The 18,803-nt window shown below is 33.9% G+C and overlaps 1 protein-coding gene across 1 annotated transcript in view; it reads left to right on the top strand.

Moving 5' to 3' along the window:
- Positions 1–18,742, top strand: part of LOC149528198 (disease resistance protein Roq1-like) — an 89,139-nt gene extending 70,397 nt beyond the window's left edge. The window contains exon 5 of the mRNA XM_089809960.1: positions 18,068–18,742. Within this exon, the coding sequence (XP_089666086.1) occupies positions 18,068–18,550 (483 nt within the window). The 3' untranslated portion in view covers positions 18,551–18,742. The remainder of the gene's footprint in view (positions 1–18,067) is intronic.
- The last annotated feature ends 61 nt before the right edge of the window (positions 18,743–18,803 follow it).

The following is an 18,803-nucleotide window of genomic DNA, read 5'->3' on the forward strand; positions in this document are numbered from 1 at the left end:
TGCTACAATTCCTACTGCAAGGGCAATGTCTGGTCTTGTGTGCACTACATATTGTAACTTTCCAATCATAGATCTATACAATGTCTGATCCACTTCTTTTGATTCATCATCCTTGGTGAGTTTTAATCTAGTACACATAGGAGTCCCAACTAGTTTGCAATCTTCCATACCAAATTTTTTCAGTATCTCCTTGATGTATTTAGATTGAGTGATGTAGATGCCATTCTTATTCTATTGAATTTGAAGACCAACAAAGAATTTGATCTGACCAAATATTGACATTTCAAATTCCTTATTCATTTGTTTTAAAAATTCTTTGCAAAGATCATCATTTCCTATGAAAAAAGTATCATCTACAAATATTTCTACCAAAATAATCTTATTATCTGGTCCTTCCTTTATGTACAAACTGCTATTGTCATTAGTTCTTTGAAAACCAATCTGAATAAGATAGTTATGCAATATTTCATACCATGCTCTAGGGGCTTGTTTCAGACTATATAATGCTTTATGCAATTTGTAGACCACGTCCTTCTTGTCTGGATCAACAAAACCTTCAGGCTTCTCAATGTAAACCTCTTCCTCCAATATGCCATTAAGAAATGCTGACTTGACATCCATCTGATAAACTTTGTATCCTTTGTATGTAGCATATGCAAATAAGGTTCTGACACCTTCCAATCTTGCAATAGAAGAAAAAGTTTCTTCATAGTCTACACCTTCTTCTTGAGAGTATCCTTTGCATACTAGTCTAATTTTATTCCTTGATACCTTACCATTTTTATTTAGTTTATTTCTAAATACCCACTTTGTTCCAATCACATTCTTGTCTTTGGGTCTAGGTACAAGAGTCCATGTTTTTTTTTTTTTCTATTCGTTTTATCTCTTCATTCATAGCTTCAATCCAACTTTCATTGTCTAGTACATCTTTGACATTTCTAGCTTCAAAATCAGCAAGTAAACAAGTGCCTTTCAACTTACTTCCTGTCATTGTTCCTTTTGATTTATCACCAATGATTTGATCTGGTGCATGATAGTTTCTGACATACTTGGCTAACATAGGTTCCTTTCCTTTTGAATGATTTGCATTTTTATCCTTCTGTATCTCAACTTCTGGTTCTGATTTTGGTTGCTTGGGCTCGGTAGATGCTAACTTGGTAACTTTTGTTTGCAACTCGGATTCTTGTAGCTTGATAGATGTTGACTTGGTTTGAACTTCTTGTGACTCCATTAATGAAGACTTGGGAGTTGAGGATTCGTGATTGATAGGTATACTTGGTATTGTATTAGGTTCAATGTAAAAAAATCTTCTATAGTCTTCAAGTTCTTTCTTGCTTTCTTATTTTGTTCTTTCTACAAACTCATAAACTTTCACATGTGCACTTTCTATGACTTTTTGAGTAGATAAGTTCAAACATCTATATGCTTTGCTTTTGCAAGAGTATCCCAAAAATATTCTTTCATCACTTTTTACATCAAATTTACCTTTTCTAGATTCTTTCAAAATGTAACATTTGCTTCCAAATAGCTTTAGATCACTTACATTGTTTGTAGCCATACCATAATTGATAGGGTGTTTTGAATGAGTCCTTTTTCAGCTGTACTCGATTCAAGATATGAACTGTAGTGCTGATAGCTTCCTTCCAATATTTGATATCAATGTCTTTCTCAATCAATAAGATTCTTGCACAATCCATTATAGATTTGTTCCTTCTTTCTATTATTCCATTTTGTTTTGGAGTTCTAGGTGTTGAAACTTGTCTTTTGATTCCTCTTTCAATGAAAAATTTATTGAACTCATGTGAAATGGATTCACCACCTATGTCAGATCTTAAACATTTCATTCTTTTGCCTATTTCCTTTTCTACTCTGGCCAAATGCCATTTGAAATTTTCAAATGCTTCTGATTTCTCTCTAAGGTACATGATAGTCATCATTCTTAAATAATCATGAACAAACATAATGAATTTTTTTTCACCATTATAACTTTCAATGCCAATAGGTCCACACAAATCAATATGCATAATTTCTAGAACTTCTTCAGTCTGATAGTTCTTGCTTTTAAAACTAGTCTTTCCCATTTTACCAATTTGACAATTCTTGCATAGACCCACCTCAGGTTTCTTTATGTCAAGAATACCTCTTACTTTCTTGAATTTACTGATCTTTATTAAGTTGTCAAAGTTTACATGACACAAGCTCCTATGCCATAACTAGCTTTCTTCAATTTGAACAATGAAACATGAACATTCACCAAGTTCAAGATAAAATAAGTTACCTTTTGTTTGAGTGCCAGATCCAATCAGCTTTCCTTTGCCATCTAGTAATCTTGCTTTTTCATGCATGAATTCTACTTTGAATCCATTATTGAGTAGTTGTGCCACACTCAACAAATTGTGCTTTATTTCTTCTACCCAATATGCATTATCACATACAAGTTCCTTGGTTAGTGAGATTCTTTCTTTTCTTTTTATACAACAACATTCATTGTTACCAAATCTTACACTACCACCATCATAGTCTTCAAAGTATTCAAACTTAGTCTTATCATTGATCATGTGATGAGAAAAACCACTATCTATGATCCATGTATCATTTTTGCTCATATGAGAAATTAGTGCCATTTCCTCATCATTATCAGATTCATCTGTTATAGCAATGTAGACAATTTCATTTTTTTATTCATTATCAGAATCATTAGAATCTTTTGTCATAAAATATGTTTTCTTACCTTTATCTGTGAACGATTTGAAGTCTTTCTTGCCATTGTACTTGTGACCTTTCTTCTCATCTTTGTTCTACTTATTTGGGCACCTAACAGCAATATGTCCAATTTCTTCACAAGAGAAATAGATTAAAAAAGCTTTACCTTTGTATTTTCCTTTGCCTCTTGAATATTTTTTTACTAGTAGAGCTTCAACCACTTCAAGATCACTGTCTAAACTTTGTTCTAATTCTTCATCACTTTCTAATTGTGGTTCCTTCATCTTTTTCCCTTTTTCTTTGAGTGAAAGCTTGGCTTCAAATGCTGATTCAACATTCTTGGTAGCTGGAATATAGTTGTCATAGTTGTTTAGCTCAAATGCAGTCAATCTTCCAACTATGGCCTCTAAATTTATTTTATGATTTTCCTCACATCTCCTTTCTTGAATTGCAAAAACTTTGATTGCATAAATAGGAAGTAGAGTTCTAAGAACTTTACTTATAACTGTCTCCTCACTGATATCTTCTCCAGATTCTTTGATTGTACTAACACATGCTTTAACTCTTTCAGCATACTTTGCAATATTTTCATCCTCTCTAATCCTCATTTGATCAAATTGCCCTCTCAAACTTTCTACTTTGGCTCTTCTCACATTATCATCTCCTCCATAGATTTCTTTTAGCTTGTTCCACATTTCAAAGGCAGTTTTGCAATCCTTGATGTCATCAAATTCTTCATAACTCAGACTAGATGCTACATCTATCATCATGTTATTGTGAGTCTTCTTTTCAGCAATATCATTGATAGATAATGTACCAAAAGGTTCTTCATATTTTTTATCAAGGTACTGCAGCCCTGTATCACCAATGGAAGCCAGATGAAGCCTCATCAATCCTTGCCATGCTGAGAAGTTGTCCCTGTTAAGTATTAGAAATTTTTTTTTGTAAGACATCCTGATCTTTAGCTTAGATCCTTGAAATCTTTTCCTATAAGAACCAATAGCTCTGATACCAATTGTTGGAATTAAAGATAAAGTAACTAAGAGGAGAGTGAATCAGTTACTTACAAAAATTAATCCACAAATCCCTTAAATGTCTTAATGATCTAGTTACTGCTTTTACTCGGTAAATTAAATTATTACTTTATTTTCAAGCAATCATGTATATAACTAAAAATAAAGTGAACACACAAGACACCAGATTTAACATGAAAACTCAATATGGAAAAAACCACCAAGTAACTAGTCACCAATTTTCACTCTTTTGAAGTGAGCCTTGTTAGGAGCCAACCCTGTTAAAGGTTACAATACACACTGTTAAGTGTGATCTTGTTAAAGGATTTAATGACCCTGTTAGGAGTGGCCTTGCTAGAGGTCTTTAGAACAATTCAACTGAATTGTCACCTTGTTAGAGGATTTACAAAATGGCTGTTAAACCAACTCTATTAAGATATTTGAAATCACTGCTACAATGGTTGGAAAGAAACAATGAATTGACCTGAACAAGATGCAACTAAATTTGCTAGACACAAGTCTCTGTTTAGCATCATTAGGTCCTTCTTGATCAAATATGACTCTGCTGCTCCTTAATGATCTATGATCATTCTTCAAATTTGCTTCCACAATAATCAGTCTTCATATCACATTAACTTCTTATATCTCCACATCATACTTCTTTGAATTTGCAACTTGACTTCTTACTTATACCATTCAGATTGTCAAGTTGGCTCATTTACATGTTACATTTACCAATAAACCATTCATCAGTCAGCTATAGATACTATTCTTAAACAAATAACGTCCTTTAGTGATCGACCCTGCTCGGTAAATACTACTTCTAAGAATTTCTAGAGTTAACCTTCTTGACTCAGTTAACATTACAATATCTTAAAATCCTTTGGCTGTCGAGTTTACTCGGTAAGAACTGCTTTTACCAAATTACCTTTGATGACTGAGTGAACTTGGTAAGAAATGTTTCTGTCATATTTTCTTCGATTACTGAGTGATCTCGATAAGAACTACTTTTGTCATATTTTTTTCGATTACTAAGTGAGCTCGGTAAGAACTAAATTTTTTTGATTACTTTGAAGGCTCGATAACCAGTTGTCTACTCGGTAGACACTGCAAGCTATCTTTAATAACCTTTTGGGCTCGGTAGACACTATCTATTGCCTTGCTGACCTTCTGAGGTTGGTAGAAACTGTCCTTTTCTTTGCTGACTTTTTGAGTTCGATAGGCACTATCTGACATTTGTGTGACATCAAAAACAACACACAATTGAACAATTGTATCCAACAAATGGAGGTTAGTTAGTGGATCAACATATGAACTACATTGTGATATGTATTTGTAAAGTGAGTTGTATTTGTTTAGATCAAACTACCATTACTTTCTAACCATTGTATCAATTTTGAAATCTTTTAATTAAGGTGACAGTGTAGTAGATTTTTTTTTAAATCCTCTAATTAGGCCACTTCTAACAATGTAATTAAATCCCTTAACAATGTCACATTTAATAATGTGTTTTGTAACCTTTAATAGGATTGGCTCCTCACAAAGCCAATTTCAAAAGAGTGAAAATTGGTAGCACGTTATTGATGGGTTTTTCCAAATTGGATTGTCAAATTCAATCCTAGTGTCATACTTGTGTGAATGTTATTGGAGATTTTTTATTGGTAATGTTTTACATTCCAAGTTTGTTACTATTTGGATAGTGGACTATAAATTTTATGTTGTTGATTATTTTCTATAGAAACCAAACTACTTAATGATTAGATCTAAAGTATTTGAAGTGATAAAAAGTTCAATTGATACATCTTGACTTGAGAATAACTTATTCGCTGCCCCTTCCAATTATTCTGAATCATTCTAATAATGAGAACTCGTTATATTCTCATAATAGTTATTCTACCATAATAATGGCTTTATATAGACCTCTACTAGCAATGTAGTGATCATCGAATTCAATTTGGATTTAATAAAGCAATCAATTACGTTTGTTTATGGTCGTGTACTCTGTATCAAACAAGACATGAAAGTTGGAAATTCTAGCAAGCGTATGAATTTATTGGAATACACGCATATTTAGTATAAAAGGGATGACATAGTGTATGAAAAGGATTTATTGAAAATTTAATATAGCTGATTGTAAACAAGTCTCCATTTCAACTATTTATGAAGTTATGTTAAAATGATGGCACTAAAACGATTCATGTGACCATTTAAAATAGTGTTACTGGAAGATTAATATTAGGCTTTTTGCCTTTTACCAAAAAAATAAAATAAAAAACTTAGTAACTTAAAAAAACTAACAAATGTTTGATTTATTTATGTTGAGATATATAATTGAACACATGAAATTCTTGTCAAGGTACGCAAAAGAATATTGAAACATACAAGAGGTATTAGAAATTTTGGTAATTCTACATCGAAAATGTTTGAACTTTTTAGCTTTAATGTTTTGATTGGGAAGATGTGTGGGACGTCTGGTAATTGTTTTTGACTTGGTCTATAAAGTTTAGTTACTCATTTCTAAAATGAAAAAATAGAATATATTGCAATCACATCTGTAAGTACATTATGAGTTCTAAATGTTTCATTAGAGAAAAACGAATTCATCCCACAATGGAATATGTATTAAGAATCCAGGCTACCAATGTCAAGTAATTTTGATTTGAAACAAATTTCGTTTGAAGTTGGTTTAGAAGAAATAATTGAATGAAGTGCATGGATCGTCAAGAACAACTTACATGTAAGTTTGGAAAGTTAACTTTGAAAGTTTAGTTTTCTGTTGTAGGGTTGGTCACGGGTTTTAGTCTCTCCCGTCCCCATAGTACTGGTGGACTTGTCGCGCCAGTGCTACTGGTCAAGTTAAAAAATTTATCTGGCGCACTGCAGTTTATAAAGGGGACAATGCTGCACCCAATTTTTGCAGTTTAATCAAAAAAATAAAAATTCTTGAACTTATGTCACTCACCAAAGTTCAGCTTTGTAAAATTGTGGAAAATATCTTGAGTTTACTCACGCATCAACGGGAATATGGTAAATGATTGCTGATTATTATCAGAGTTCATCGTTGCATATTTATGATAAATTATTTATACTAACTCAATGTTCCTTACTTAGGAGTTCTGCAACTAGAAAGTTGTTTTTGGATGATTGATTATTCATGCTAAATCTGAAGATTCGTGCTTCTGTTCGTCAATTCTGAAGTTCAGTTTGACGATCATTTGGAGTTTTCACATAGTTTAGGACTGAATTAATTGGGGCATTATTAGTTCCTACCACTCCATGGCAGAGAACTATAGTGGAGGATTATATCTTAAATAGTTATTAATATAGAGCTATATCATCCAATCAAATTCTTTATTTTGTTCATTCCTAATTTAACACTATAGTAGTTCAAGAAAAGATGCTAGTTATGTTAGTTTTTTTTAACTTAAAATTCATAAAAATATTGCTAGTTCGTCTAATTGGACTGCCTTCAGAAATAAATCTCTCTCTCCTTAAAAAGTGAGTAATATGTTTTGTAAAAGAGCAATGATTCACAGAACCGAAAATGCAAAAACCCCAAATCCATTCTGAAATTTTGGGTTTATAAGAAAAAATAGTGAGAGAGCCATAGTTTGTATAAATTTGAAATTGCTAGTCTGTCCCATCAAATTTTTCCCGCTCACCATCTACCGCTGAATTTCAACACACTATAAGATTCTGAAGGTAATCTTGCCCAAATTAACACTGTAAACTTTTCAACGATTCAGTATCCAGACAATTTGTTAAAATCATGTGCAGGCTGCTTGAGAGCTTCAAACTGAATATTTTGGTTTAGGCTATTGTGAAGATTGATGCTGAGATCTTCACTTCAAACTCCAGCTCCACTGCTCCATTTCCACCATTCTATAAATAATTTTTAGAATACTTCAGTTTAGGAGTAGTTTAAACAAGAAGCATGCTGTACATATGGCATGCATTAGATGATATTTTTGGATGCATTTTTGTCTAGTCTTAGTTACTTCTTCTCCCATCCTTAATCATAAGCATGGAATAATGCTAAAACTACTGTCAGAACTCCTGATCTATATTTTGATCTATGTGTTAGGGATTAGTCTTAACAATTTTTATTTGAATAAATGTATTGGCTGAACAGCAATTTGTTGGTGGAATAATATATCAATTTATTTTTCTCTGCAGTAAAACAGAGCCTTCCTTGTTTTGAATATTATCATTTTTTTTTCTTTTGTGTTGCTGCTGTTGTTTGAATCCTACATTTGGTATCAGAGCTGAAGGTGTTTGGAAGATAGCAGCATGGCAAACAATTTGCAAATCTCAGAGTTTGATGGAGTTGATTACCAATATTGGTCAATCAAGATGAAGGCTTTTTTGATTGGAAAAGATTTTTGGGAGATCGTTGAATCTGGATATGAAGAGCCTGCAGATTGGAATACTCTCCAACCTAATGACAGGACATTGAAGAAAGAAGCTGAGAAGAAGAATGCAATGGCATTGTTTCACATTCAGATGGCTTTTGATAAGAGCTTGTTTCCTCAAATTGCTGATGCACAGACAACAAAAGAGGCCTGGAAGACTCTAAAAGATGCTTACCATGGCAATGATCAGATCAAAGTTGTGAAGCTACAAACCTTGAAAAGAGAATATGAGAACTTGAAGATGAAGGAGACATAGAGTGTTGGAGATTTCTGTGTGAGAGTGAAAGATGTGACTCATAAAATGGCCACTTTGGGTGAATCTATTGCTCAACAGTAAATAATACAAAAGGTATTGAGATCTCTAACCCCAAGATGGAATATTGTAGTAATTGCCATAGAAGAAAGCAAAAATTTAGCTACCATGGAGTATGATGAATTGATTGGATCTCTTATATCACATGAGGATAGAATAAGGGACACATCTATCAGTGTTAATGAGAAGGCTTTTGCTTCCCAATTGCAAATTTCAAAGAACGATGGTGCTAGCAGCAGTAGTAACAACAACAAAGGCTCAGGAAGGGGCCAAAATCAAAATTTTTCAAGAGGATCTAGAGGAAGAGGAGGTGCTCAAGGAGGCAGAGGTAGAGGCAGATTTGATAAAAGGAACATCCAATGCTATCATTGCAATAAGTATGGACATTTTGAGAGAGAGTGTAGACTGAAATCAGGTAACAATAGTGCAAATTATGCCCAACAAGATGAGGATCCTTCCTCGGGTAATTTATTTTTGTGTTATGGGAAAGGTGAAAGTACTATGAATGATGTTTGGTATTTGGATTCTAGATGCTCTAACCATATGTCTGGCAACAGAGAAATATTTTCAAAGCTTGATGATAGTTACAGATCCAATATTACCCTTGGTAATAACAATACTGTGGATGTTGCGGCCAAAGGAGCCATGGATGTTCAGACAAAGGAAGGTATGAAAAGTGTTCAAGATATTTATTATACTTCCAAGTTAAAGCATAATTTATTGAGTGTTGGGAAGCTATGTGAGAAGAATTATAGAGTGGTATTTGAGAACATGCAATGTACTATCTATGATAAGAATCAAAAAAATAAAGTGATTACAGTTGTTCCTATGACAAAGAATAGGATGTTTCTTTTGAAGTTTGGTCAAAATGATAATCAGCTTGTCAATATGGCTTATGAGGATAAAAGTTGGTTGTGGCATCTCAGGTATGGCCATTTAAATTTCAATAGTTTGAAGAATCTAACATCAAACGCATTAGTTCTTGGATTGCCTAAGGTTGAAGAGCATAAACAGATTTGTGAATGGTGTGCAAAAGGGAAACATTCAAGGGAATCATTTTCAAAAGGCAATGCATGGTGGGCCCAATACCCACTTCAACTTATTCATTCAGATATTTGTGGTCCAATGCAAACACAAAGTTTGGGTAAGTCATCATATTTCATTACTTTTATTGATGATTACTCATGCATGTGTTGGGTATATTTTTTGAGGACTAAAGATGAAGCCTTTGATACATTCAAGAAGTTTAAAGCTTGTGTAGAGAATGAGAAAGGGAACACAATAAGATGTTTGAGAATAGATCAAGGAGGAGAATTTTGCTCAAACAATTTTCAGAATTTTTGTGAGATGAATGGCATCAAAAGACAACTCACAACTACATACACACCCCAACAGAATGGAATGGCTGAAAGGAAGAATCGTACAGTGGTAGAAATGGCAAGGAGCATGTTACAAACCAAGGGTTTGAACAATTCTTATTGGGCTGATTCAGTTGCTACAGCCATATATATTCTCAACAGGAGTCCTACAAGTGCCCTCCACAAGATGACTCCATATGGAGCATGGTATGAGAAAAAGCCTAATGTAAATCATTTAAAAGTTTTTGGTTGTTTGGCTTATGTTCACATCCCTGATCAGAATAGGCAAAAGCTAGATGCTAAAAGTGAATCATGTATTTTTGTGGGCTATAGTGAAGAAAGCAAAGCTTATAGATTATTCAATCCTATTACTAACAAGATTGTTGTTTCAAGAGATGTGATTTTTGATGAAGGGGGAGTTTATGATCATCAAAAACAACATGTTGGAAAGCCAAAATCAGTTTTGGATGATGATGATATTGCTGATAATGATAATGAGCAGCGAGTTAATGGTTCTATTTCAAGATCACCAAGCCCACCAAGAAACCCCTCACCAATACCAAGAGCAAGTCCATCCTCTAGTCCTCCAAGGAAGGTAAGAAGATTGAGTGAAATTTATGAGAGGTGTCAAAATCAAGCACATGAAGAAGATCCAATAGGTGAGATAGTAAATTTTGCATTACTTGCTAAAGCTGATTTTGAGCCATCATGTTTTGAAGATGCATGTGCTAATGAGGTTTGGATGCAAGCAATGAATGAAGAGATGGATTCCATTGATAGGAATGAAACATGGGAGCTTGTAGATCTTCCACATAAGAAGAAGAAGATTGGCACAAAATGGGTCTATAAGACCAAGTATAATAGTGATGGGAGTGTTGAAAGACATAAGGCAAGATTGGTTGCTAAAGGTTTCACTCAAAGGTATGGCATTGATTATGAAGAAACTTTTGCACCAGTAGCAAGACAAGAAACTATTAGGATGCTAATCTCTCTTGCAGCTCAAAAGGAATGGAGTATTCATCACATGGATGTGAAAAGTGCTTTCTTGAATGGGTACTTAGAAGAAGAGGTATATGTGGGACAGCCACAAGGTTTTGAGATTCAAGGCAGAGAAGATTATGCCTACAAGTTGAAGAAGGCTTTGTATGGCCTCAAGCAAGCACCACATGCATGGTATGCAAGAATTGATGGATATTTTCAGCAGAATGACTTTCAAAGAAGTAAGAGTGAACCTACCCTTTACTACAAACAAGAAGGTAATGATATTCTCATTGTGAGTTTGTATATTGATGATTTGTTATATATGGGTAGTAGTTCAAAGATGAAAGATGAATTTAAAGTTGCTATGATGAATGAGTTTGAGATGAAATATTTAGGTCTCATGAAGTACTTTCTTGGCATGGAGGTTTATCAAGGTAAAGATGAAATTTTTATTTGTCAAGAAAAGTATGCAAAAGATATGTTGAAAAAATTTGATATGGCTGATTGTAAACCTCTTTCCACTCCAATTGCTCATGGAGTTACATTATGTAGAGATGATGGTGCTAAAATTGTTGATGAGACATTATACAGGAGCATTGTGGGGAGTTTGATGTTTTTAACTCACACAAGGCCTGATATTGCTTATTCAGTTTCATTGGTTTCAAGGTATATGGAAAATCCATCAGAGGAACATATGAAGGCAGCCAAGAGAATTTTGAGGTATGTGAAAAGCACGGTAGATTTTGGCATTCACTATTCTTCTAATAAGTTTGAGCTTGTTGGCTTTAGTGATTCAGATTGGGGAGGTTGTTTGGATGACCGAAAATCTACATTTGGTAATTGTTTTTCTTTGGGTTCTGGTTTAATTACATGGAGTTCAAAGAAGCAAAGTATGGTTGCTCTTTCTTCTACAGAAGCTGAATATGTTGCGGTCACTTCAGCTGGCACACAAGCTTTATGGCTTAGAAAGCTTCTTGAAGAAATTGGAGAGATACAGGTTCAGCCTACTGTGATTTTTTGTGACAACATAAGTGCCATTAAATTTGGCCAAGAATCCAGTTCATCATAGCAGGACCAAACACTTTGATCTTAAACAACATTTTATTAGAGATTTGGTACAAAATAAAGCGGTTGAGTTGAAGTACATCAGCACAAAGGAGCAAATTGCAGACATCTTCACAAAGGCAGTTACAAAAGATCAGTTTTTGGTACTCAGAGATCAGATTGTGAGTCCTCTCAGCATCAAGGGGGAGTATGAAGATTGATGCTAAGATCTTCACTTCAAACTCCAGCTCCACTGCTCCATTTTCACCATTCTATAAATAATTTTTAGAATACTTCAGTTTAGGAGTAGTTTAAACAAGAAGCATGCTGTACATATGGCATGCATTAGATGATATTTTTGGATGCATTTTTGTCTAGTCTTAGTTACTTCTTCTCCCATCCTTAATCATAGGCATGGAATAATGCTAAAACTACTGTCAAAACTCCTGATCTATATTTTGATTTATGTGTTAGGGATTAGTCTTAACAATTTTTATTTGAATAAATGTATTGGCTGAACAACAATTTGTTGGTGGAATAATATATCAATTTTTTTTTCTCTGCAGTAAAACAGAGCCTTCCTTGTTTTGAATATTATCATTTTTTTTTCTTTTGTGTTGCTGCTGTTGTTTGAATCCTACATATTGCTTGATAACTTTCTCTAGAGATTATCTTTTGAACCAAGCAAAGGCGCAATCACGGATGATAGCATTCACATATAGGAGACTAGGTGCAATGACCCTTTACATTTAGATTACTCATTGTTGTGATGCCACACAACCTTGTATATGTTGATTTCAGTTACTTTTTAGAATATCTCTTCAGTGCCATTTAACCTATTACTGAATATTCCTAAATATTCCACGTTAAGAGGACCTCCACATGTATAGAATGGGGAAGCTCAACTTACCAGAGGTAAGTTTTGTATTGTAAGTGATACTCCAAATTAACTCCTAGGCAAAAGCTATTACACTAAAGAGATTCTAGCACCATGGAAACCATAGACATAATCAAATCCGATTCCATCTGTAACTTTGTCACATGTTTTTTTTTTCTGTAATCATGATAGCAACAGACTGATTTGTTGTTGAATGCAAAATTTTGACCTGTCCTCCCTTGTTTTATCCTCTATTTCTACTCATTGGAATGTCATGTTTTATTTATCAATGCAGAAATTTTACGATAAATTCCAGAAGAAAGAAGATTTATGTGGAATTTTTTTAAAAAAACCTAGTTTTTTCAAAGAATCTCTAATCGTCTAATCAAAGTAAATATATTATCTAGCGTACATGAACACTGTTTCAGGACATACAATTCAGCAAATCAAAGTTACAATAAAACATACCATGAAACCCCACTCCATCAACCTCATTCAAATGTTTATCAAATTAGTGAAGGAGGTGGATAGAGTGGATCAAAGACAAACACCAACTCAAAGATAAGCATTCAGTTCAATATGTAAAATACAAAGACTTATCACAATGTATTACAACAATGTACTACAACACTTCATTCTCATTAACTTAACTAAAACCTATTACAAGTCCTTAGAATGCTACAACATTCTATCCACCCATGATCCACAATGATTAGATAACATCTGATGCCTAAATCCTTACATAATGCTTCTATATATAGAGATATAAGAACTCTCTAGAATATCAAACACATGTATTGCATGACATAAAATATTAATATATATCAATAAATATATGCAACTACTGGTAGTTGAAGACTGATTCTGAAATGATGTTGGGTGGCTGAATTCAACATTTTGTCTGTTGTTGATGGTGGGCTATTGGTTGTTGTGGGCTGTGGATGGTTCAGAAACGACGCATGATTTATTGCTTTCAGCAAATTGAGGATGGCATGGAAGGTGGAGAAATTATTTCGCTAACACTCCCCCTTGATTTTTTCCAATAATGCTACTGCATTTATATTGTTTTCCTTGTCATAATTACTTCAAATTTGATGACTTAAACCTAACAAATAGAATACAAATGGTTTTTAGCTGAACAAAGACTTTACATTTGAATGGTTTCGACTAACCACAAACCTTACATTATAGTGGTTACAATAGACCACCAAACATTACAAATGGTTTCAAATTACCACTAACTCAACATGAAATTGTTTCAGATTACCAAAAACTCACATGATGGAAAAACTATCTTCACTTTGGCTTTTCTCCTTCTTGACTTGCATGAAACTGATTATTGAGTCCATATAAAAAGAAATCTATCTACCGAGATATATAGGTACCTAGCCACTGTACTTGTCAGTTCTATAGGAATCCTTTTCACATACATGGTTCATCAATATGTCAAACCAAAAACCTTTGGGGTGTCGGGCACAACCGATAATGCACTCCATAAATTCACATAGCCCATTAGCAATCATCACTAATTCAATTTTCATCACTTGGTTGGAGAATATCAATGCAACCGACTTCTATTACATGACCACTATCAAGAACATCATATCCTTCACAATTAGACAAACAAATTTTCACTTCCGATCCCAACACTTTTATTCAATCAGCACACACATAGACTTTTGAATCATGACAACCAACTCACCACCAATACAACCTACTTTCACTTACTGCAACCACAACTAACTTCGATAACTATTCAATAACATCAAATACACATGCTTCAAACATAAACATAATAAAAAATTTCATGATCAATATCTTCCATGTAATGTGTATGCATTCTCTGACACTCCCACTTGCACAAAGATGCTCCACATGCTTCTACTCTAGAAATAACAATGTCACACAATGCTAACTCAAACACACTTCAACTTTGACTACCTTCTTTTCATGACTTCTCTGTTTCTCATAGCAGTCTCTTGATTTGTTCGTCTCTTTATTCTTGTAGAAGATAACTTCAAATGTTGTTGCATATTAGGCTACGATGCCACAACACTTTTCACTAGTTCTAAACTCATCGACCTCTCCACAATCTCCAGGACCATTTCCCATTAGCTCTGATACCAATTGAAGAAGGTGGATAGAGTGGATCAAAGACAAACACCAACTCAAAGATAAGCATTCAGTTCAATATGTAAAATACAAAGACTTATCACAATGTTCTATAGCACTTCATTCTCATTAACTTAACTAAAACCTATTACAAGTCCTTAGAATGCTACAGCATTCTATCCACCCATGATCCACAATGATTAGATAACATCTTATGCCTAAATCCTTACATAATGCTTCTATATATAGATATATAAGAACTCTCCAGAATATCGAACACATGTATTGCACGAACGGCTTAAACATCACACACTAATGCTTCATTCCTAGAGTAAAAGTGTTAAATAGTCAAAGTTTGACTTACTTTTCCAAGTTTAATTTCTTGGTTAGTGTGTGATGTTTAAGACTTACATGACATATAATATTAATATATATAAATAAATATATGCAACTACTAGTAGTTGAAGACTGATTCTGAAATGATGTTGGGCCGCTGAATGCAACATTTTGTCTTTTGTTGACGGTGGGCTGTTGGCTATTGTGGGCTATGGACGGTTTAGAAACGGCGTACGATTTATTGCTTTCGGCAAGTTGAGGACAGTGGGGAAGGTGGAGAAATTACTCCGCCAACAATTAGATGCAGTCAAGTTATTTTGACATCAAAATAATGTACAATTCTTAAAAAATCTATAATAAAACATATCATCTCATTCAAATGATTATCAAATCAGATGCAGAGAAGATAATTTGACATGAAAGTAATAAGCAAATTTTAAAGGTAGAAATTTAGAATAAAACATACCCTACATTCCCATTTCATCAAACTCATTCAAATGTTCATCAAATCAAATGTTCATCAAATCAGATGAAGAGAAGACCATGAATACCTACTTCATCAAACTCATTCTGTTTTGCAAATGTGCTATGTACCACAGGCATGTCACTCTAGACAAGAAATCGCAAGAACTGTGCAGGCAATAAGCATTAAATATGACCTCTACCACCACCTATTTTCATAGTCCAGCTGTTTGAATGTGTAATAGATGTCTATTTATGCCTCAGGGATCCAAAGCTTCTTTTGCCTACACGCGCTAACATATAAATTAAATAGAGTATACCAGGGGTCGTGGTTACGGTACAACAATAATGAGCTCTATTATAAATGCTCCTCAAACCTCTTTTGTATTCCAATTGAAGTTGTCTGCATGTGCATTTTTTTTTGATTCTACAGTACCGCAATCAAAAGATAGTTAGCTGCAGATACAGCATAAGCAACAGGAAAAATGATAGCAACTGCAACAACAACAAAACCATCCACTGTCCACAGACTATAGTATGCCATAAATAGCAGACAACCCAGCCGTTCCAGCCGCTTGACTCAGCCGTCCATAATGAATGCACTATAATATTTTATATGCTATGTAATAAGTGTTAGATTTCTAGACACTTCTCAGACCTCTATAAATAGAAGCTTATGTAATGTATTTCAGCAAAGGCAATAAGACAATGAAATAAGTTTTATTTCTGTGTATTTGTTTATTTTTGCCTTCAGATACAACATAAGCAACAGAAAAAATGATAGCAACTGCAACAAAACCCGCCTACAGCAAGAGAAGCAATTATTGCTCATCTAACGAGGAACATGAGTCATGCTTCTATTAATGGTGTTGTGAATTCGATCAATCTTGAAAATCAAATGTCACAGTAGGAAGTGTAATGACAACCAAAATTTATGAACACTTAAGAAACAATGATTTCAAAGGAAACAACACTTGAAACAATCACATCAGAAGGATGGATTTAAGGATTTTCCTCTGACATCCATTGAAATCTGATTTCTCTGTCTATGTTTTTGCATTTAGGAAAGATGTCTGTTGAGCATTTTTACAAGTAAGATCAGTAATCTTAACAATGAAGGTGCATTCTTTACTCTATGATGCCCCTTTTGTCCTAGAGTTAACAGAGGTATTTGCAGTGGAATTCATACAATGGTTAATACCACAGTTAACATAATTTATAATATATAATGTCTTCTAAAATATATATAAATAGTAATACACATAATTTATACAAATCTACTGCGTTTTTTCTCCCTTTAGTGTTTTTCAGAATGATTTATCCATGTTTTTTTCTTCTAATAGAAGCACTAAGAGTTCATTTCTATTTTGTATTGATTTTTTAAATTAGAAAAATTTATGCCACTTCTATAATCCAGCAGTCATTTGGTAGATGATAAGTTGTAGCCTAATTATGCACTATTTTCTTATTCAAAAACTCTTTGTCACTCATACCTTATGCCCAAGCCCAGCCTGCCCACCCTTTGGTAGGAACTAAGCTGCCCTGCAGCACTTGTTATTAGGAGTTCTTCTATAGTTTAGAAATCAGTCTTTCTTTTCGTTCCACCTCCATGTAATTTCTTTCTAAGGATTAGTTTATTCATTATTTGAACTGCTGTAAGAAGCTGTTAACTAGAAGACTGTATCGTAGGTTTATTGATTAACATGCATTGGCAGGGAAGTGACGAGTTGTTAGGTAACATCAATTAGTTAACTCATAGTTAAATTTGAAAGGGATGAGTCTATATGTGTTTTATCTGCTGAGAACCACTCTTAGCATTCATATTTTTCAATTGTAATTCTTTCAGTATGTATGCTGGAATTAAAAAGAAAATTCTCTGTTGGTTTTTCGTATTGGTGTTTATACAATGGCTGTGTATTTTTTTTGATGATTAATTACTAGTGAGGTGTGTTGTTCTTGTTTTCTTCAGAATCGAGAGATTGCATTTTCTCTTCACTCCAGTTTTATCAAGAAAGTCTATATAAAGCGTTGAATCAATTTCGTTTCTATAAAAGGAAACACTTTATTGCTGTTTTGTGCCAATGCTGAGCGCTCAATTCGGAGCAGTGCTGAATGAGAGAAGCTCAGAAAATGTTGGCTCCCCAAACTAATTTCCAAACTAATTTCCAGATTGGTTGAAGGAATTATAAGTTAGTGTTAAAGCTTGGTTGAAGGAATTATAAGTTAGTGTTAAAGCTGACTGTTTAAACATCATACATTAAGTTTCATTCCAATAATAAAAGTATTAAAAAGTCAAAAGTATTAAAAAGTCAAAGTTGATTTATTTTTTCTAAGCTTAATTTTTTTCTTCTTATCATGTGATGTTTAAGATAACCATGTCAAAATCTTTAGTTATAAAAAATTATATGCAGAAGCTTATAGGATCTAACGATGAACATCATTGGTGAATGTTTCAGGCACAAAACCTCTTGATTAGAAGAATTGGCAAGCAGCAGGTATTCCTAGCAATCGACGACGCCCACACTGAAGAGTCATCAGTTGGTATGATCCGTAGGTTGCTCTCTCTTCCTTTTACTGAAAATAGCTTAGTTCTTGTCACCGCATGCACTGGCAAAGACCTTTCGGAAGTGATTGGCTATAATAGATGTGGTACTTGTTTTCATCTTCCAAGTGTAAATGAAGAGGAAGCAATTCAGATATTACTTGAAAGAGCCATACCAAATTGCAACTTCGAATCCCTATTAGATTTGGATCAACATATTATCAGATATTGCACTTTCATGTGCAAGATCAGCTGTACGATTCAAAATAATAAAGGAAATCGCCAAGGTGCCATGACAGAGTACTATTATCATCCTCCCTCTCTAATTAAAATGGGTGCTCAGCTTGGGAGTGATTTATCTCAATGGAAACACATTTTTGAGTGTTTCCGGATTTAAAGATGAATGTGAGGATGATAAGTCCGGTTTACCAGCTCATGTGTGTTTGAAGTTTTTATATAATTATCTGGTTTGGAATCGATGCATAGGTTGAGTAGTTCACGGTGAGCGGAACTGATCAGTGGAATTGAAGCTGACATTGTAAGAATGGGTTTATTACAGTATTTTGTAAGTTTAATAGTTTATTTGAAATCATCCTTGTAGATATGCCACAGTGGAGAACGTTTTTTGTAAGTGAAGTTAGTGTAATTTT

This window comes from Cupressus sempervirens, chromosome 11 (genome assembly GCF_028749045.1).
Source record: "Cupressus sempervirens isolate cs-2001-9-10 chromosome 11, ASM2874904v1, whole genome shotgun sequence".
Classification (NCBI taxonomy): domain Eukaryota; kingdom Viridiplantae; phylum Streptophyta; class Pinopsida; order Cupressales; family Cupressaceae; genus Cupressus; species Cupressus sempervirens.